Source organism: Catharus ustulatus, chromosome 2 (genome assembly GCF_009819885.2).
Source record: "Catharus ustulatus isolate bCatUst1 chromosome 2, bCatUst1.pri.v2, whole genome shotgun sequence".
Classification (NCBI taxonomy): Eukaryota; Metazoa; Chordata; class Aves; order Passeriformes; family Turdidae; genus Catharus; species Catharus ustulatus.
The window spans coordinates 120,288,829-120,309,653 of record NC_046222.1 but is presented as its reverse complement, the minus strand read 5'-3'; the positions used below and the strand labels follow the sequence as shown (position 1 = coordinate 120,309,653).

The following is a 20,825-nucleotide window of genomic DNA, read 5'->3' as shown; positions in this document are numbered from 1 at the left end:
GGCATCCTATTATACAGCACAGCCAAGGAAGGAGGAGCTCAGCTGGGTTGTGAGGAGTTTTCAGGGAAATGAAACTAAACAACCCAACACATTGCATTATTTCCAGAGCTATCACAAAGCTGTCACCTCAACAGTATGAATTTCACATTTGCCTATTTTCACATTTTCACAGAGCCCCTCCAAGGACTCTCATGGAGACAGTTTGGTCAAGTCAAGAATTGTGTTTTGAGGTGACGGCTGTAACAGATTCAGAATTGCCTTTGATACATGCATTTTCTGCATTAGTGCTAAATATTCTAAGGCTACACAGTGATTAATTAATAGTTCCCAATTCACTAAAAGTTCAGTTTCACCTGGGTATCATCTGCTGAAGAGCAGTACAGAAGTGTGGCTCTCTTCTGAGAGGCTTCAGTGAGAAGAAGACTCAAAGATTTTTACAAGGACAGGTAGTAACAGGACAAGGAGAAATGGCTTGTAATTGAAAGAAAGTAGCTTTAGATTAGATATTAGGAAGAAATTGTTCTCTCTGAGGGTGGCAAAGCCCTGGCACAAGGTGCCCAGAGCAGCTGTGGCTGCCCCATCCCTGGCAGTGTCCAAGGCCAGGTTGGGTGGGGCTTGGAGCAGCTGGGACAGTGGAAAGTCCCTGCCCATGGCAGAGGGGTGGAACAAGATCACCTTTATATCCCTCCAACCCAAACCATCCTAGGATTCTCCAGCTCTCTGAACTTCTGGCTGTGAGGTCTCCCCATCCCTGTGGATTTGTGAGGTAAGCAAGTGGTGCCCACTCGTGGCAAGTCTGTCTTTTGGAACAGACTGGTCATTTCCACAGAAGCCAAATACTTCTCCTGTGAGAATTAGTTTCATTTCTGCTGTCTCTTGTCATAATGGGAAGGTGGAGCCTGTAATTAAAAAGCATCTGAAGAAGTTTCAGAAAGTCACTCCTTCAGCTGCCTACAGGGTGCTTACAAGGGTAAGTTTCTGCTTTCCTTCTTCTAAAAAGAGTAATGCAATTTTTACTGTTATCTTAATTCCTTATAATATGACAAGGCTAAATAAAGTATCTAAAGCAAGTGTGATTAAACAGGGTTGCCAGGAGCAGTTTTTTGCTTTATGAGTGGGAAAAAAAAAAAAGAAAGAAAATGTGCTAGTATTATTTCCTTTAAAGGGAAACAACTGATAGATAGCATTTAACTTTTTTTTAAAAGCCATTATTCATTAAGATGATCTAGCCAGCACTATTTATGAATAGAATCATAAGCTTTGCATTGCTTCATTTTCACTAGAAGACAGCTAGAGTTAATAAACACACAACATGAAAACTGTGAGGTTTACCCAAATATCCTGAAGTCACAGGATGTGTCCATGTGCTCCTGTGGCTGGACAGAGATTGAATAAATCTGAGAGCTGTGTGGGTTCAGCACTGCACCTTGGGTTTGAGAGGGGATTTTCATCTTCTACAGATGCAAAGCCAAAGGGAAGTCACAGAAAAACAAAGCACCCTCTCCAGAACCATGGGCAGGTTGGTGATTGTGCAGATCTGGGTGTGCAGCAGAGCGCTTCGTGTTGTGCTGGGAGATGTTTCCCACACAGGCAGGCAAATTCTAAAGGTAAAGCTCAAGGAAATCAGCATTGTCCCAGCAATGGAGGCAGGGGCAGCTCTGGGGACAGGAAATTGTTGGCAGACTTTCAGTATCACACGTCACCCAGGAGTCGAGTTACACACCTGGATTCTGCCCCATTGTAGAAGGGCTCTTTACAATTGCAGCTCTTCTGTTTTCCACTCCTCCTTTCCTCCATCCGATGTTGTCACAGCTCAGCACACAAAGAAATCTCTCTGTGTGGCACAGGGAAGGGTCACAGAACCCTCTCACCCTTTTTGGGTGAGCCTCAGAATTGCCCACGATTTATTCTGGTGCTGGCTGCAGGTATCTCTGTGCAGGGGTGTTGTGTGTGTGGTCTGCACCCCATCTCCGTGTTTGGAAAGGGAGACTGAACACAGCCAGGTCTCCTCAGGCATCCTCAGCATCCCTTCCACCTGTGATGGCCATGGGGTTTGTCCTAAACAAACACACCAGGTGGGTATTGCAGGATGTCTGGACGTTTGCATAATTATTCATTCTAGAGATCGGGAACTGAGATGTTTGTGATTGACTTTGGTGCACATTGGCCACAAAAAGGACATAAAATGCTGCTGGAGACTGGGCCAACAGGGCAAACTGGTGTCATGAAGATTTCTGGGTTGTTTTTCTCCATCCCCACCAGGGATGCCCACAAGGTACCTCGAGTTCCAGCACTTTTGGGCAGGTGTTCAAATACCCAAGGTCTACCCAAACACAGACATAAAGTCCTAAAGTAGTTCTAGATGTGCTTTGTTACTTTGCAGTGGTGAATTCTGACTTGTAAATCTGTAAATCTGTACATCTCCACCTGAACCTGCTCATATTGTAGCCCTTAGACATGGAACTGAGCGGAGCAGGTTGCACCTAGACTGCTCTGAGAAGTTCTGGAACTAAGGGGGTCTCACTTGTGAGTCAGCAGAACGACCATGACCTGATTCTAATCTATTGTAATACATGATAAAGTTGTTATTTTGATATTGCACTGGCAATATCTACATACTGTACTAGCAATAAATCTAATTATAGATGCCCACACAGTCACTTTGTCCAGCTCCTCAATCCTGGCCCACAACCTTCTCTCAGCTGCTCTGCTACAGTGTGTGGTGTTTTTTCTAAACTTGTTTTACAAATTGAAAGTATAACCTACATTGTGTCTGATCATCCTATTTTGTCAACTGTTTAAATTAGAAAACCTGTGAGCTTAATTCAATTTTAAAAAATTAACAGAACAAAAAGTTACTTCAAGCAAAGATGTGGTTCTCCTAATTTGTTTTCCAAAGTGTTTAACAGATCTTGGTTTTGGCAGAGGGAGGCTAAAAAATCTAGCTTTGAAAAAAGACTCTTGGTTTGTTTTGGTTTTTTTTCCTTAAATCTCTCTCTCTGAAAACCACCTTCCCTGGATAATGTCATGCCAAAAGCCACTAATGTCCTCAGTCGCCCATAAAAAACAGAACTTCTCCACAAGGAAATGCTGAACAAGGAAATAAAAAGCCTTCTTGTCCTCCCTTCTCTAACATCATGTGAAGCAAACTCTGCTGCTGGCAGAGGGTTTTAAGCTATAGGGGAGGGGACCAAGATACAGAGCTTCTAAAACAGGTGTCAGACTTGCCTCTGACAAGTATTTTATTCCACAAAAGAGGTGAGATGGCCACTTAGCAGACTATGGCTTGGAGCCAGCCCACAGCCCTACCCTTCTGACCCCAGGAAATTAGGGATTCACACTCCCTCCAGTCCTGCCCTGATACTGACTGAGCTTCTCCAAACACCTTCCAGCAAACATTTCATCGAGGAGAATCAGCTTTTTTGCAAAAAACTGGTGTAACTTTTTTTTCCCCCCCCCCAAAAAAATACTGAAAACAAATACTGTTTTTTTTTTCTTTTTTAAATATCACAAAAGAAAGCCTAAGAGAGGTGGAGAGAAGTATTTCAACTCTATCCTCTGGAGACCAATTTTAGTGATTCGAAAAGAGCTGTGGCACTTGGTACCTACCAAGGGTATTGTCTTGGGGTGACTTTGTGATGCTTGTATCCCCAAATTGTCTGTTGGTGTTGGATATTGAATTCTGCAGCTTTAAGACTGTTTCCAGGAGGGAAGGGGGAGAGAAGAGGTGCAGAGTTGTTATCAGAGACTGCACTGGCTCCCCCACATTCTTCACACAAGGCTGTGTTGTCTGCAGCAGGACAGAACTGCTCTTTGCTTTTTAGTTAGTTTTTCTGGCTAGCTGAGGCCAAAAGGGGTTCCCTGGGCTGTGGTTTTTTCCCTTTTTTCTTGGAATTGTTTGAACCTGCTCTGGACTGATAACCCAGGAGGAGCACCAGGAGCTCACACCTGTGTGAGCTGGGCGGCACCCTCAAAGGAGACTCTTCTGAATTTGTCATCTCTTTGGAGCAGTGAGAGGTTCTGCTTTTTGGTATTGTTCAATTTTGTGCTGGGAAGTGCTTTGCCAGTTAAATAAGCAGGTTTTTTTCCACCTCTCTCTGGGGAATTTTTTTTTCCCTGAACTAATTGAGCGCCCTCATTTGGAGGTTTCCTCCCAAATTTGCCCTAAACCAGGACAGGTTTGGATCAGGAAATAAAAGTGCTGTTTGATTTTCTCTGCTCTGATCATTGTTGCAAGGTGGAGCCACTCACTGCCCCATGTTTTATTTCAGAGTGATTGGACCAGGCAGTGACCAGTGTTTAGTGAAACAATTATGGACAGCCTACGTGGAAGCCCAATGTACCAGCAGTCCATGGATAACAAGAAAGCAGCATTCAAAAAATCTCCTGAAAACAACAAAAGCCCCCCAAAGAAAGAGGGGTTTTTATTTTCTTTCAGAAAACCATTTCCAGAAGCCTCTACAGTGCCTCTCCCACCAGACCCAGAAGATGCTGCTGTGACACCAGAGAAGATGTTTGAGAAAAGGCCTAACTGTGAGCAGAAGGACTTGGAGAAAGAGTTTTTCAGAGAAGAGGACAAGGTAAGGCAAGGAGAAGGCACAGATCCTCCCCACCCTTGCTCTCTTGTTTCACTTTGTGCCCCAAAATGAATTCCTTTGTCTCTTTGGGCAATCTGCACTTGTTAGGTCTAAGGAGAACTTTTGGGATGAGGCTTAGCAGTTATTCATGTAAGTAGGAAGGGAGGTACCTGCAATTAACCTGCAGACATTAATAATGCAGGTCTGAAAAAAAGAGATGACTGCAGCCTGGAAGCCAATTTAATGTGTGATGTGTCTGTTTTGATCCTAGCAACAAATGATGAACAGAAATCATAAAAACTGAGGTTTTCTTTTTTTCTTGAGGCTCTTCACCCCTCAAAGAAATGCACAGAAAGGTTAATAATAACCTGCTTGGGTATTTTAACTGAACACAGATTGGTTTTAAGTCTGTGGCACAGTTACTGAAGTTTTTTGAGAATTTACCAGCTATTAAAAATTGTAGTGAAGAGAGTGGGCAGGGGTTACCAAAATGTCTGCCTCCAGTAATGTGTGCTGCCTTCCTCATCTTGAACCAAAAAAATCTGCTTTGTTTGAGTGCATCTGATGCATAGAGTTACTTTTTGGAGGTATTTTTCTTGGGTAAAAGTGAAGGAAAAAAACTTCAACTTTTCTTTCCAAAAAATCAGGTTTGAATGTGGCTGGCCCAATATGTCTGAAACATATTGGTGTTCCCAAAATTGCATCTCTAAATGCAGCAGTCAGACTGGAACATGGAGAGAGGAACAGGGAGAAGAGACCAAGCTGATCTTTTTATACTTTAGCTGAGCATATTTAACAGCAGATGGACCAGTTTTGCCAAAGACTGGAAATTATTTGTTTTGTTTTCATGTAAATGAAGAGCCTGTGTTAATATCTGGACCTGTATCAAACCCAGAAAATGACAATTATCTGTTATTTAAAACAACCCACTCATATTCATGCCTTATGTGAGCCTGAAATGAGGCAAAGAAAGAACAGCCATGATGATCTGAAAGATTTCAGCCACCTGTTAAGAGCATTACAGCAGAACTCCTTTGGTGTCTGTGCACAAACTAAATCTCCAAACTCCAAAACAAAAATCTAATAAGCAATTTTTTACCGAATGCAGTGATTTCTGGGATCAGTCTTCATCTGCATACACATGCTTCAGTACATCTGTGGATGAGTGGAAGAAAATGGCAGTTATTAAAAAAACTTTATTAAAAAAAATTAACAAAACACATTTAGTAATGTGTTCTTTACCTTCTCAGGATGGCTTCCAAAATTTGGTATTTTTACTAAGGATGGCCTGTGAACCAACCTCAACTGTTTCTTTCATATTTACAGACACCTGTTTATCACATGGAGATGCAAGGATGCACAGTGATATGAAGTAGAGCTTGATGCCAGTAAATAACTTTTACTAAAGAATGATGAATAAAAAATGTGTCTTTTTTATTTTTTTGGGTTTTTTTTTTTAATTATGGAAAACTGATTGTAAGTTTAACTCTACCAGGCTGCAGAACACACCTTGTACAACCAATATGAGGAAAAGATCCGGCCCTGCATTGATCTTGTTGACAGCCTGAGAGCTCTTGGAATAGAAAAGGACCTGTCCTTGCCTGCAATTGCAGTGATTGGAGACCAGAGCTCTGGCAAAAGTTCTGTCCTCGAAGCCCTGTCTGGTGTTGCTCTCCCCAGGGGCAATGGTAAGAATTTGCTTTCACACATTTTCACTTTGATGAGGTGGAGGGGACTTCTTTTTTGTTGTTGTTGTTTTTTGGTTTTTATTTTTGGTTTTTGTTTGGGTTTTTTTGTTTGTTTTTTTCGGTTTTTTTTCGGTTTTTTGTTTAGAATTAGACAACTCCATGACTGAGGAGTGGAGGTGTGAGTGAGGCACCACAGGGTACATCCAAGGCACGTGTTCCAGGTGGGCAAGAGACCAGGAGTAAGAAGTGTAGTGTGGTGTAGTGTAGTGTAATTGCCCAAGTTGACTCTGTGCATTTCCCAGAAAGCAGCAGTGCAGCAAAGTATTAATTTCGCATGGAAAACAATTTTAAAATTTGCTTTTGGGGTTGTTTTGCATTTTTTAAACAACATTTTGTTACAGATACCTTTTTATTATTATTATTATTATTAATTTTAAAAAATGTACAGAGATCTTTACTTAAATCATTATTTAAGTCAGAGATGATTGTTGGAAGACTTTATAGCTCAAGAAGATCCACTTTCCAGCTCTGTGTGTGCATTTTTGTACACATAAATTCTGCAAGTCCCATGTGTACAATATAATATATTGTATTATAATATAATCTAGTCTTTCAGGCTGGAGTTGTGGAAAGGTTCTTCGTAGGATTTAGTTGCAGCACTGAAAGAGATCATCCAGAGAGGAGCAAAATTCCATCTGAGGAGGTTTGCAGGGCCAGACATGTCTGGGAAGAGCCATGATTGACCTCATCTAGCACTGGTGACAATCCTGCTCTGAGCTGGGAGGTGGGCAAGCCCCCTCTGGAAGAGTCTCTTGGAACATTTCCACATTTTTGTGTGAAACATTAGGCACCCCTGTGTGCAGCACACACTTCAAGGCTGTGTCTCATGCCCAACCTCTGCCTTTGGAACTGCTGCAGGTATTGTCACTCGGTGTCCCTTGGAACTTAAACTCAAGAGGTTGCCCGAAGGCCAGGCATGGCAAGGGAAGATCTCCTACCGAAACAAAAGCCAGGAGCTCCTGGACCCCTCTGAGGTGGACGGAGCAATCAGGCAAGGTGAGTGGATTTGGCTGGCTCCTTCTCCTCTGAATCCTCCTCTTACACTGAGCAGCACTGGGGAGTAACACCAAGAGCTGGATTCAGAGCAGCAAAACTCAGTTCTCTGAAGTGAGTGGTACCAGTGCCTCAGTGGTGAACATGATTTATGATAGTGGTCCCAGAATGGCCTGGATTGGAAAGGACCTTAAAGATCTTCTAGTTCCAAGACCTCAAGCAGGGATGCCACTCACTAGATCCATGATCTTTTCATCCTGATCTATGATAATGGCTCAGGCTGTGTCCTTACCTGGGTGGTGTCTTCCTGGTTTGGGGAGGTTGTCTGTCAAATTGTAAACATGGAACCTAAATGGTTCCTGTCATCAGAGAGTGCTTGAGGTTTCTGTGGCTGGAAATCTTATTGTTTTGGAGGAAATTGCAGGAAGGCAGAGGAGAGGACAGAGAGCTTCTGCCAGGTGACTACAGGCTCAGTCAGTGCCCTTCACTTGTCTCAGCTTTACTGTTACAGCATTTCATTCTGGGTAAGAAATCAGTGTCCTTACCCAAAGGGCAGTAACCACTTGCCCTAAGTGTGAAAGTTGGATTGTTCTTCCTTCCTTGAACAGCACAGCTCTGCACATTGTTATTCTTTCTATTTTTTTAAATTAGCTTTTCAAGACATTATTTGGATATTATCAAATCTGGCCAGGCAATTGGTATGAATTAAGGCAATTAAAGAGCTGAAAATCTCTCTTGAGAATTAATGCGAAGTTTCCTTGCTTCTCTGTGTTCACAACTCAAGCATTATTGTCTTGTAGTATTGGGGACAATTTACAGTAATTTTGCAATTATAAGCCGCACCTGATTATAAGCCGCACTTCCAGGTTCGGACCAAAATTTTAGTCAAAATGGTGCGGCTTATAATTGTGAAATTACTGTATTCTCAATATCTCTATCAGAATGTGAAGAATATAGAACAACACCTATTTTTCTTTCACAAAATCCAAGGATTAATTAATGCTTACAAAGTCTCTTGTTGTTGAGGAAGCATTTCTACAACTGACCAGTATTTCAGCTGATCCCTTTCATTGTGGTTTATCTACATGTATTTTGTCTGCATACACCAGAGTCCATTAATATATAATCTGTGAAATATTACAGCTCATATTCCAACAGGACTTCACATCAACTTGTTCTGCATGCTGATTTCCTTAGTTTTTTGAGTAAATGGATTTAAGTGTGTGGCTGGATCTGAAAGAAAAAGACAAGCCTGAAAGAACCTTGGGTGGTAGTTGGTTCTTTTCAAAGTAATTGTGTTCAGCTTTGATTTGATGCCTAATTTGAAGCTTGTACTCATTGCCTTGCTCTTTTCACAGCCCAGGATGTTGTGGCCGGTACTAAAGGTGCCATTAGCGGGCAGTTAATTTCCCTGGAAGTTCGGTCCCCTGATGTCCCAGATCTGACACTAATTGATCTTCCTGGAATTGCCAGGGTGGCCGTGGGGGACCAGCCAAAGGACATCGGGGACCAGGTAAAACTCAGCCTCATGTGCCAATCTGTGCCCAGGGTCTCATCCCTTCAGGGCTCCCAGCAGACTTTTTGTGAAGTAAACAAAATAAGTGGAGGGGATCTCTGCTCTTCCTCTGGCTGCTTTTAGAAGAAATGCTGGGCAATGCAAATAAAATTCACCCCTGCTGTGAGGGTGATGTTGTTTCTCCTAAAATATCTTTAAATGGCAACTTGGAATAAGAGGAGCCCAAACTAAACTAGATATACCAAATAGAAATGTGACAAGATTGGATTGTCAGGGCTTTACTTTCTGGGAGGAGAGTAATTTCATTTCACAGTTAGATAGCAATCTTTCTATTGTATTGAGAAGAAAGCAGCAGATGTGATAAAATCCAGACATTTCCATTGTCCCCAGCTGGCTGCATCCTCCAGAGATGGAATTTGTAGCATTGCAGCCTGTCAGAAACTGAGATGGGTGGCAAGTAGAAGAGAGGCATCTTTACCAAAATCTGGGGGGGGGAGGAATTTATTTACAGTGGAATAAGTGCAGTAGTGCTCTGTGAAGCTTCTACAAAGCAACACAAATTACGAGGAGCTCGTTTCATTTGGCATTGAAACACAAAAATGCCAACTAGATGTCATGTGCAGCTTCAGTTTTGGCATTTTTTAGTATTTTCCTACAAATACTCCACTGAAAAATAAGCCAAAGATATTTGTGCTCCTTTCAGGGATACAAATTTGAGATTTATCAGCATAATCGAGCTTGCTTTCTTTCCATAAGTGTGTACCCACACATCAAAACCTGATTTTCTTACATGTGATTAGATATCAAATACCTTTAGTATTTCCATAATGAAAGATTATATATGCACAAGAGGTTAAACTCCACATAGCTGTCAAGAAAGACTTGACAACATTAGTCTGTCATTAGATGTTTGGATTAATTCTGACATATGAAAAGAAGCTGCTGACCCCTTTCCCTGCCATCCTCTAGCATGTAACACTATCCTCACTCAGCATATGTGGCATTTAATGTCATCAGGCAGTGGCTCCTATTGCTAGAAATTGTCACATCCTACAAGCAAGTGTCTGATTTCACTGAACCTCCTCACTGCTGTATTGAATTGCAGATCAAAATGCTGCTTAAAAGAATTATTGGCTGCAAAGAGACAGTGAATTTGGTAGTGGTGCCGTGTAATGTGGATATTGCAACAACAGAAGCTTTGAAAATGGCTCAGGAGGTGGACCCCACTGGGGAAAGGACAATAGGTAAGATGATTTTTAAGGTATGAGCTGAAAAGGAGGTCAAATCTTTTTTTCTTCCCTCCATGAAGTCTGATGTTCTGTGTTCTGCACCAAATCTGTGAAATTAGCTACTAGAAGAAGAGGGGAAAAAACCAAAACAGCCTAAAGAAAATACTTGCAAGTATTTCTAGTCACAATTCTTGAGTAGCTCCAAGAATCCCTTAGTTTGATGTCTTGCTGGGCACTCCTGTTATGAATAACTGGAAGCTGAAAATCTCATTTAATGGTAGTTGGTCTGAAGTTAATGGTGAAAAAGCTTTGCTTTTTGCCTGTTAAAAAAAGGTTTGCAAAGCAAAAGACGTGGTGGGAGGCCAACTGTAGAGTGAGTTTTACAGCCCAGGAGCTGAGACCTTTCTAGGAGAGGGAATACAAAAAAAAATTGCTTTATAAAACATGCTACAGGGGGTTCCTGCTTGGTGGTTAACTTTGTGTTTTAATTTCACAGGAATCCTCACAAAACCCGACCTGGTGGACAGGGGGACCGAAGAGGGCATAGTTAAAATTCTGAGAAACAGGGTAATCCCCCTCAAAAAAGGCTACATGATCGTGAAGTGCCGTGGGCAGCAGGACATCCACAACAAACTGACCCTGGCTGCTGCCATCCAACAGGAGAGAGCCTTCTTTGAGAATCACAAGCATTTCAGGTACTTCTCACAGAAAATTACCAAAAACACATTCAAGTCACCTCAAAGCTTCCTGTTGATTTGCTGAGATTTAACTCAGAGGTTATAAACAGGTATTAGTTATACTCAGTATTTCTCATTGCCCATTTAGGATTGTGTTTCAGTAACCCAGAAAATTTTTACACACCAAATAACCTCTTTACAATGTTTTTTGTTGGGTTTTTTTAATGCAAAATACGTGGGGGAAGTGCTATGAACTTCAGAAATTCTGAATAGTCCCAAAGAATTCGAATTAAAACATTTGAGCACTTCAAGTATACTGAAGTATTTCTGTTCACTGGAAAACATTGGGGGAGCAGCATGAGAAAGAAAGGCTGTGCTGAGGGTACAGGCTGCACAGATAATTCAGCAGCAAATCCATCATAATCCAGAGAATGGCAGCTGGAAAGGGTTTTGAATCATTGAACTTCACACATGAAGAAATAATAGACAGCAGAATCCATCTGCTGTTAGAATTTGCTTCTTTTCAGATTTTTTCTCTGTTTCCCTTTTGCTCAGTCAGTAGCTCTCAAACAACTCTTGAATAAACTTGCCCAGAGAGTCCTGGGCTGTTGCCACATCTGCACCAGCATGGCCCAGAGACCTCTTCTTTATTCAAATTGTGTAATAGAATTAGTGAAAACAGAGCAGAGCATCAGTGCTGCCTTCTTGCCCTGCACAGCCTGGCTATCCAAACCCACATTTTCCTTTTTTTATTCACAGGGCTATTCTGAAAGAAGGAAAGGCTACTATCCCCCATCTGGCAGAGAAGCTCACAAATGAACTTGTGAAACACATTATTGTAAGTATCAGGTCTCATACTGAGCTGTTTGTATCAGTTACCACCTAAGAACAAATTCTACCCTTCATCCTTGAACTGCAGTTGGATTTCTTCTTTATGTGCTTAATGATCCTTCAGCTCAGTGATCTGAGAACAAACTGAAGTGAGAGGCAGAGGTAAAAACTCCCATGCTCATCCTCAGATTTGCCTTTTAACTGCAGATCAACAATAAGCAAATTATTGCATCTATTTGTGACTCATAATTCATGCCTTTTCAATGGCAACCATGGTATTTCTTTTAGGTTATGAGTGTTGATTACCTGGGTGACAAGTTACTGCTGACAGCTTAGAAACAGTGATTTCTATTCAACTGAAAATGTCTTCCAAATATCAACATGTTCTATTATATTAATATACTAATGTAAGGATACTGGAGGTTTTTATTTGGTATAAATATATCTGCACATAATATCTCTTATTCCATTAAGAGAAGATGCTAAAATATAGGGAACATCTAAACTCAGTCTCAAAGGAGAAAAAAATTATTTATGTAAATTTACAAAAAATAAGCAACTAACCAGCCATGTTCCATCAGGTATTAATCAGGAATTGAGCAGTCACCACTTTCCTGCCCAGTCTGTGAGGACACTGGTTTTGGCTCACTGTGGGTGAAATCTTGCCCTAGACTGCAGTTATTCTGCCCAGCTCTCAGTGAGGTCCAGCCCAGTCCCTCAGGGAGATCCTGGCTCCTGCATTCCCACAATAAAGGCAATATTTGCTCTTCCATTTATCCCACTATCACACATGGGACACTGACAGCAAGCTCTTGGATTTGTGAAAACAGCAAAGATCCCATATGCAGGTGTAGGTCACTTTTACAGGAATTTTATTTTCCTTCCAAAACCAGACAGGTTCAATCACCTCAATGTCCTTCTTCACTATCTCCTCCCCAGAAAACTCTGCCTGCACTGGAGAGCCAAATTCGTGACACCCTCCATGAAACATTACAGGATCTGCAAAGGTACAACAGAGGCACACCCCAAACAGAGGCTGAGAAGCTGTTTTTCCTCACAGATGTAAGTATCACTATTTGTCACAGAGCAGAGCAAGGAGTAACTGTGGGAGAAAAAGAAATTATCAAAACATCAGCGTGGACCACTGTGAAGTTTGTGGTATCCATCATTTCAGTGAGGGAAACATAGACAAACCACACCTACAAAAATAATGGACCACAGGAGTTCATGGCCTCTTCTAACAATTTTTTTGCTGTGATTATGGGACAAGAAAACTAAAACTTGGTTGACTGGATCACAATTAAGCATCTCAGCAAGGGAAAACTTAAACAACAACTGCTCAACACTTTGAAGGGTTCTCATTGTTTACTCATAAGATCAAATGTATTCCTGGTATCAAAATGTGGTTTGCAAATCCATCTAAGAGCCTCATCTCAGGGAGTTACTCCCTGAGTAAGATTTCAGTAGGCATTAGAGGTGTTTATGGAAGCTCATCAGACTTCATACAAGTCTGGCTATTAGAATTTAGTAAATGGTTCTAAAAGTCTACAGGGGAAAAAACAAAAGAGTGTCAAGTTTGTTCTCCTCTAGCTGTGACAGTTTGGGTGGAAAAAAATCATAAAACCAAACAAAGCAGGAGCTAAGAGCATAAAAGACGTAAGAAAGGGATGTTTTTTATGTCCCTGCTTTAACATCAAACAACTGCAGATTTACTTAACATCCACAAATTAGTCTGAAGAAGTGAATCTTCACTAAATTCCCTGTCTGTTGTTTGATTCACTGCAGTTGATCAAACTCTTTAACCAAGACATCTCTCAGTGCACACGTGGAGAGGAGCCGCTGATTGGAGATGACGTCAGGCTGTTCACCAAGATCCGCAAGGAATTCTGCACGTGGGGTGTGATTCTCCTGGAGTGTGCTGCGAAGGGTAAGCACAGAACCCATCCTGGCAGCTGACCTGAGAGCCCATCCCCTTGCTTTTGCACCTAGACATAGCATCTTCAGTCAATACTTCTCAAGAAAATTAAGAGCAAGAAGCCAGGAGCATCCATCTGTTGTGGTGTCTTGGGGACACAGACACAGAGGTCAGTGCTTGTCTCTCTTCTGCCAGAACAGCAATAAAATCAAGACAGAATTTGTTGGTGATTTTCTGAACCATCCTTCTAAACAACAGCGTGTAATGGTTTTGAAAGCAAAACCAGCGAGAACTCCAAGTCAGAAACACAATTTAATAAGAAAAGAAAGAGAAAAATAAAATACATGTAATAGTATAAAAGAAAAACCACTGCCAGAGTCAGAATATAACCTGACACTCACTAGTTAGGGTGGTGGTTAGCAGTCCAGATGAAGTGCTCTTGTTGAAGTAGTGATCCTGTAGAAGGGTCTGGTTGCTCTTGTCCTCTGGAAAGCAGTGGATAAGGGCTGCCTTGGTGTTCCAAATCTCAGTTTTTATCTAGGTAGGAAAGGCTTGGCTCCTCCCCCTGGGTGGAGCATCTCCCAATGGGATGATGGAATTTTATCAGTCATGCAGTGGGACCCAATGGCCCATTAACAGGAGATATCTCCCTGGAAAAATGATGGGTCGGGGAAAGATAAAGAACACTGCCTCACCTGGTTTTTAACAGATGGCCCATTAGCAGAGGATATCTCCCATGGAGATAAGGATCACTGCCCCACCTGGTTTCAGCAGATGGTGATAGAATACAGACCCCTGGGCATATCTTTACATTGTAACCTAGGACACAGCAACACCAATGAATAATAATAAATAACAATCGATGTAATAATTTTTATTATTACTCTTAATGTTTTTATTTTATTATTGCTATGAATATTTTAGAATCTGGGTGGGGTTTGTTCCACTTTAGCTCTAGGCTAAGGTGATACCTCATACCAAAAAATTAGCACATTTGTATAATATCAACAAAGAAATACTGACTGTGATATCTTAAATAAAAATAACTAGTCAACAGTAGATTCCCTGGAAAAAGTGTTTAGTGAGCTTTGGGGTTTGTTTTGTTCAGAGGGTTTTTTTAAAGCTGGTAGTGACTGGTAATGGCCAGCTACTTCTCTGAGGGTAAAAATACCAAGAAGAACCAGAATTTTTGTGGCCCATCATAATTCCTGTCAGTCAGATGCTTGATGCAATGTGTGAGGTAGCAACAACATGTTAGCTCTGTTCTGTGGTAACAAAAATAATCTCAGTAGTTTTTCCTCTCAAGAACAACTCAAAGAGGAGAAATAGACTTCCTTCTTAAACCTGAAATGCATACATTGAGTGATTTAATAATAAAGCAATTTATTTCACCATTACAGCTAAAAAAACTGTCCCAGGTAGAGTGTGGAAATACGAAGACCAATACCGTGGGCGGGAGTTCCCAGGCTTCAGCAACTACAAGACTTTTGAGGACATTATAAAAGAGCAGATCAGACAACTGGAGGAGCCAGCAATTCAGATCCTGAACAAAGTGATGGGTATGGCCCAGGCCGTGGGAGGCTCTTGTGGGAGGGACACTGTTGGGACAAATTTATTTTCCAGGAGAAGCTGATGCTCTCACTGATGCTGTCAGGATCCTTCAGAGTGTGCAAGTAAATCTGATTCAGCCTGGGGATTGCTCCTTCTCCAGAGCCTTCAATCTCTACACATGGTCTCCAGCATTTGTAAATACTTTTCTCAGTGGTTCTTGGAAGGGAGTTAGAAAATAACTATACAGCAAATCATATAGCAAGGAAACAGTACAGTAGAAGTACCTGGTGTTAAGTGGTCACACTTTTGGACCTGGAAATCTAAATTTCTACTTGTTTGTATGTGACATAAAGACAGAGTGCACCACTACAGCAGTTCAGTTACTTCTGGATGAATACAGAGTCTCCCAAGTCTCATATTAACAATAGCTTAAAACCCTCACTTACTTACCTGACTTTATTTTGTCTCTGTGTTCTTCCCTTAGAACTGGTTGAAGAGAAATTTACAGAACTCGCTAAAAGGAATTTTGCTAATTTTCACAATCTCAGCAGAGTTGCCAAGGTGAGGCACTACCTATAATCTGAGATTCTCAAAAGCCAGAATGGCATTTGTAAATACATCCATGCCTGTGGTACCTGTCTCACTGCATTACCCTTATGCAAGTGTGGAATTTCTTGCAGGAAAATAAGAAAGAGCCTGAAAATGATAATAATGGCACTAATGAAAATGCATTTTGTACAATTTTGACAAGATCTAATATATACATTCTTTATTCATTTTGCTCACATTCTTGACGTTTGTAACACAATACAAAGAAAACCTGGTGTTGCTACCTTGAAGAGTTTATAATTAATTTCAGATTTGTCAGAGTGCTGAACTGTTTTTCCCTCTCTGAAAGCAAGCCAGGGTTTTATCCAGTGCAGGAATCTCATCTTTGATGAAAAGGAGCAGGAGCAGACAAACCAAAAATTATCCAGCCATGAAAAAAGAAGTTGGCAGTTCACATTTTGATATTAGCATCTTTTGGGGTGGAGTTCAGTGATATGGATGTCCTTGAAGGCTTTTTCTCAGAAAGAGCTTTGAGGAAAAGATGAGAAGCAACACTGTCAGCCAGGAAACTGAGTCCACTCACAGGGTACTGCTGAAAAAGGAAACTCAGAAGGAAATGTGAGTGAAATAAGTGGTTTGCTATTTCACTTGCATGGTCAAACCCAGAGTTTGAGTAAAACAAATAATGGATTATGCTACAATTCAAAATTTCATACAAGGTATAAAACCATCGAAATCTTAATTGTATCAAAGCCCTACTGAGCTCCCAGGCCAACCAGACAATGAACATATAAATTATTTCATCCAAACACAGAGGTGTTCATGCAAGGTCTTTAGGTGTAACACAGAGAGAAATGAAGAGGGAAGAAGTTCTGGCAAACTGGACATAAGAAAAGAGTTGGGTTGTTTTCTTTAGGGATGCTAGGAAAGCATTTTAAGAGAATTTGAGCATGGTTGAGGGAAATCTGCTGCCCCTACAGACTTTTAGGTGGAAGTATCAAAAAGGTCAGAAAATGTCAGATGGCTGCAATAAAAGCACCTGACAGAGAGGGGCTAGACAGGGTTGGTTTGCTGACAACAGGTATTTTCCTTTGGGTTTCAAAGGTTTGGACTGATCCCACTCTTGTGTAAAGAGGGGACAAAGCTGCCACATTTTCCTGCTCTTTCACAACAGAGAGACCACAATCCAAAGCATTACTCTGTGTTCCCATGTTCTGGGATCAGACAGTGCTGCACAAGGGAGTTGAACACTGTGCCCACCTCGCCTGGGGACACTGCTAAGCACTGGCACCTTACCAAAGGACACAAATGCCTCAGAACTTGTTGTTCCTTTCTTTTCTAGGTGAAAATTGAAGACATTAGAGAGAGACAAGCAGCAGAGGCTCAAAGACATATCCGGGCACAGTTTAAAATGGAGAGAATTGTGTACTGCCAGGATGACCTTTACCTTGGTGATTTAAATACTTTTAAGGCGGAAAACACTGCCCTGGGGAAAGATCTGCAGTCACCTGTTGTCGCCGAGATGGTTTCTCACACCAGTGCCTATTTCTCTGTGAGTTCATTGGCTGTGATGCAGCAGATTTGCTGCCCCCTGAGTGCTAGAGAAGATACCCAGATCTTGCTGCAGTCAGTACAGCCTTGTTTGCCACACCAGCACTGTGCAGGGAGTAGCCAGGGGGTGTCTAAGTGCCTCATTCAGGTGCATGCTCAGCTTCTGTACAAACTACAGTAATTTCACAATTATAAGCCGCACCATTTTGACTAAAATTTTGGTCCAAACCCAAAGTGAGGCTTATAATCAGGTGTGGCTTATATATGGACAAAGAACAAAAAGTTGCTGTTTTAGTTTGGAGGACAGGTGTCTGCTGAGAAAGGCAGGAGCTTCTCTTTGAAATGGAGAATGTAAACCCCCTCCCTCCAAATTATTGTAATTTTGAAATCAAGGGGCTTTCAGACAAAGATATGGGAATTGGGAATAACAGTTCTTTTCTAGGGAAATTAAAATAGAAATACAGTACTACAAAGAAACAAACCCCAAACCCTGACACAGTCAGAGTACAACCTGACACCCGTCAGGCAGGGTGTTGGCAGCAGTCCCATTCCATGGTGGCTGCATCCTCCTGCAGTGACAGATGTGGCTCAGTTGGAGCAGTGCTCCTGTACAAGGTGCAGTTTCCCTCCGGAGCTCCAGTGGTGATGTGGAGAAATCCGGTTTTCCTCTGGAGTCCAGTGGAGAAAGGGCTCCCTTAGTGTCCCAAAACCTCTGTTTTTATCTTGGTAAGAAATGTTGGGCTCTTCCCCCTGGCTGGAGCAACTCCCAATGGGATGCAGTAATTTTATCAGTGCCACAGTGGGACTCAATGGCCATGAGCAGAAAATGACTGGCTGGAGGAAGGATGGGCTGTGAAAAGATAAAGAACAATGCCCTGCCTGGTTTCAATGGATGGCCCATTAGCAGAATATCTCCCAGGGAGATCAGGATCACTGCCCCCACCCTCAACAGGTGGTGATAGAACAGATACCTTTTATCACACTCTGTATTGTAATGTGCAGTTTATAATCAGGTGCGGCTTATGTATGGACAAAGAAAGGAAAGTTGCCGACACCCGGAGATGCGGCTTATAATCGTGAAATTACTTGGAGCTTCTGACCAGTGATGAGAGTGTCAGGGCAAAGCTGAGCTGTATCAGCAGGTTGCAGGATGCAAGATGTGGTGATTAGAAAAGCCTGAAGGTGCCAAAGTGACAGCTGGATCCTAAACCACTTGTGAGCTACCTCCCAGTCTGGCTCAGGTCAGCCTCAAGCCACTCTGCACATTCCTGCAGCCAGCAAAAAGTGGTGTCAGTGGCTTGCAGTCAGATCCTAAAGTACTACAGCAGGAGCAATAATAAAATGTTACATTAAAATCTGTCAGCTGTCTGTAAAGATCAGAGTGCATCTGCTGTGTTGCAGATAACACCCTTTAAATGAAGTCTCTGAAGACAAATGGGGTGTTTTAACAAAGGATCATGTTAAAGAAAAACAGAAAAGAGAACACACGATATCAAGATTTGCTTTGTCATAAAACTCCCTCAGAAAGCAACAAGTTCATTATTAATAATTCAGGAAGGTAGGTAGCAGCTCACTTTGAATTCCAAGAGCAGGCTTTGTGACAAATTCCTGCAATTAAATGGTCAGGGTGACGAAGAGAAAACCACTGGCTTTCACAGAACAAGAAACAAAGCCAGAAGTGCATAAGCACTTCCATCCCACCTTTCTACAGACTCTGCTATATGTTTTGTCTGCAGTTAAATATTTTTATAATTCCCTGAGAGCCATTTTCAACAAACCCCCAAGTCCCAGGGTAACTCCATGGGCCTGACTTGTGGGAGGCCAACTCCAGTTTGAATGAGATGGAAGCTCTTAAGTGTCCATGGCTGCCTACACCCTACAGGACCCAGGAATGCCATTTTCAAGTTGTAGCACAAAAAGACAGAACCTCTCAAGTGCAGCCAGGCACTTAGGTCTAAGACCTCACCCAGCACCAGAAGGGCTGGAGGCAGCCACTTCCCAGAGCTGGCAGAGGTTTAGAATCTCATGTTGCCCAAAATCACCAGGTTTTTTTGCCCAAAATCACCTGCTGAAGACATTTCCCCTTAAGGCTAAAGCTTCCTCCAAAGCTGGTTTAAACTTAAAAGGACAGCCACATCAGAAACACCATCTAAATACCACCCTCTAATAGAGAATTTTACCAGCTTTAGGAAAAACCACTCTGATTTCCTGCATCAAAACATTGTTAGCATTCAGTGAAGGCAGGTTGGACACCAGAAACTGTGAACAGGTTCTGTTTGTCAGGAATGTCCCCCTATAACTTTGTCCCAGTGACAGCTGACAGAGCTGAGCAGAGAACAGCCTGCCTTGGCTTTAGTTTGCTGAGGGAAGAAAAACAACAGCTGACATCCCCATGACTCTTAATTTTTAGATTTCAGGCACAAAAACATTGGTTGCAAACATATTTTAGTTCATAGCAGCACTCCCTTCTTGAACTGTAACTCAGTCAAACATTTTAAAACCTTGGAACACTTTTTTACCAGATTACCTGTACACTCTTCAATTTTCAGTTCTGTTTACCAATTTAGTATTTTGTCTTTTTTCCCCCCGTTGTGCAGGGAGCAAGTAAACGCCTCTCCAATCAGATACCTCTGATCATCCTGTCTTCTGTCCTTCATGACTTTGGAGAAAACGTGCAGACCTCGATGCTGCAACTTTTACAAGATAAAGAGAAGTTAAACTTCCTCCTTGAGGAGGACACTGACGCTGCTAAAACCAGGCATTACCTCAGCCAAAGAGTTGATCGTCTCACCAAAGCCTGCCAGTACATCAGAGACTTCAGCTTGTTGTAATTTCTCTGTTTTTCATAAGTTTTTTTTTCTCCTCGTCTTCTAGCATTACTGAAGAATCTTGTATAATCCCATAGAGATGTAATGACAGCCCAGACCTTTAATTCTCATTTCTAGTGTTCAGTTTTTCTTTATTTTCCATAATGAGTTGTATGCTAACAGCTGCTTTTGCATAAAGAGCTCCACTGGGGGAGTTGTGCTTAAATAAACATTATCTCATTTTTAAACATTTTCTTTATAAACTCTGTGCAACCACTGGAATAATCATTAAAAAGCTAAAGCTCTGAGGATTTTATGTTTTGTTGTTTTGGTTTTTTTTCTCTCTGTAATGATGGAAGCTGTGTAATTCACATACTGTAGAAATCAAATTATCTAGCTTTCCTTGATGAAGCTTAGTGCATGACACCCATAATCTCCCACTTCCCTTTGTGATTTTGCTTGCTGGGGTTGTTCTCTTTCCTGCTGTCACCCAAAAGACACCTCTGAAAAGTGCCACCACAAGGTCTCAACCCAGGAGGGAGAGAGGGAGCAGGCATGAAACCGTTCCACCCTAGAAGGAAAAGTTTGGTTCTTTCATGTGACTGGTACATCCAGAGGATGCCATGGGCTCGTTCAGTCTCATTTCCCAGCTGTCTGATTTGCAGAAGACCAAGAGGCTCTCCCTCTCAGGTGTCTGCAGCATCACCTGAAATTTTGGGATTGATGGGTGACTCACTAGAGGGCAGGATGTGGTTGTCCAAAAGGAATGAAACCTTGCAGGATGTTAAACATTACAAGGGTGTCGCAGCACGTGTTTTGCTGTCTTTCTCCTTTCCCTCCCCAGGGCAAGGGGAACCTTTCCAAAAGCTCTTTCATTTCAT

General features: G+C 41.9%; 1 protein-coding gene across 1 annotated transcript; it reads left to right on the top strand.

Moving 5' to 3' along the window:
• The first annotated feature begins 947 nt into the window (after nt 1-947).
• Nucleotides 948-20,260, top strand: LOC116992367 (interferon-induced GTP-binding protein Mx-like). The gene is made up of 14 exons (XM_033051919.1): nt 948-970; nt 4,272-4,580; nt 6,073-6,265; nt 7,184-7,321; nt 8,677-8,831; nt 9,940-10,078; nt 10,560-10,758; nt 11,500-11,578; nt 12,511-12,633; nt 13,357-13,498; nt 14,887-15,045; nt 15,522-15,598; nt 16,929-17,138; nt 19,735-20,260. The coding sequence occupies exons 2-14, from the start codon at nt 4,314-4,316 to the stop codon at nt 19,966-19,968; spliced, it is 2,115 nt and encodes a 704-aa protein (XP_032907810.1). The 5' UTR covers nt 948-970; nt 4,272-4,313; the 3' UTR covers nt 19,969-20,260.
• Nucleotides 20,261-20,825: the final 565 nt, after the last annotated feature.

Bases quoted from the DNA above. Each gene is read 5' to 3' on its own strand.
- LOC116992367 (XM_033051919.1), top strand. From the start codon at position 4,314: ATGGACAGCCTACGTGGAAGCCCAATGTACCAGCAGTCCATGGATAAC. The intron at 7,322-8,676 runs GTGAGTGGATTT...CTCTTTTCACAG, and splicing joins GGACGGAGCAATCAGGCAAG to CCCAGGATGTTGTGGCCGGT. The intron at 13,499-14,886 runs GTAAGCACAGAA...TCACCATTACAG, and splicing joins CCTGGAGTGTGCTGCGAAGG to CTAAAAAAACTGTCCCAGGT.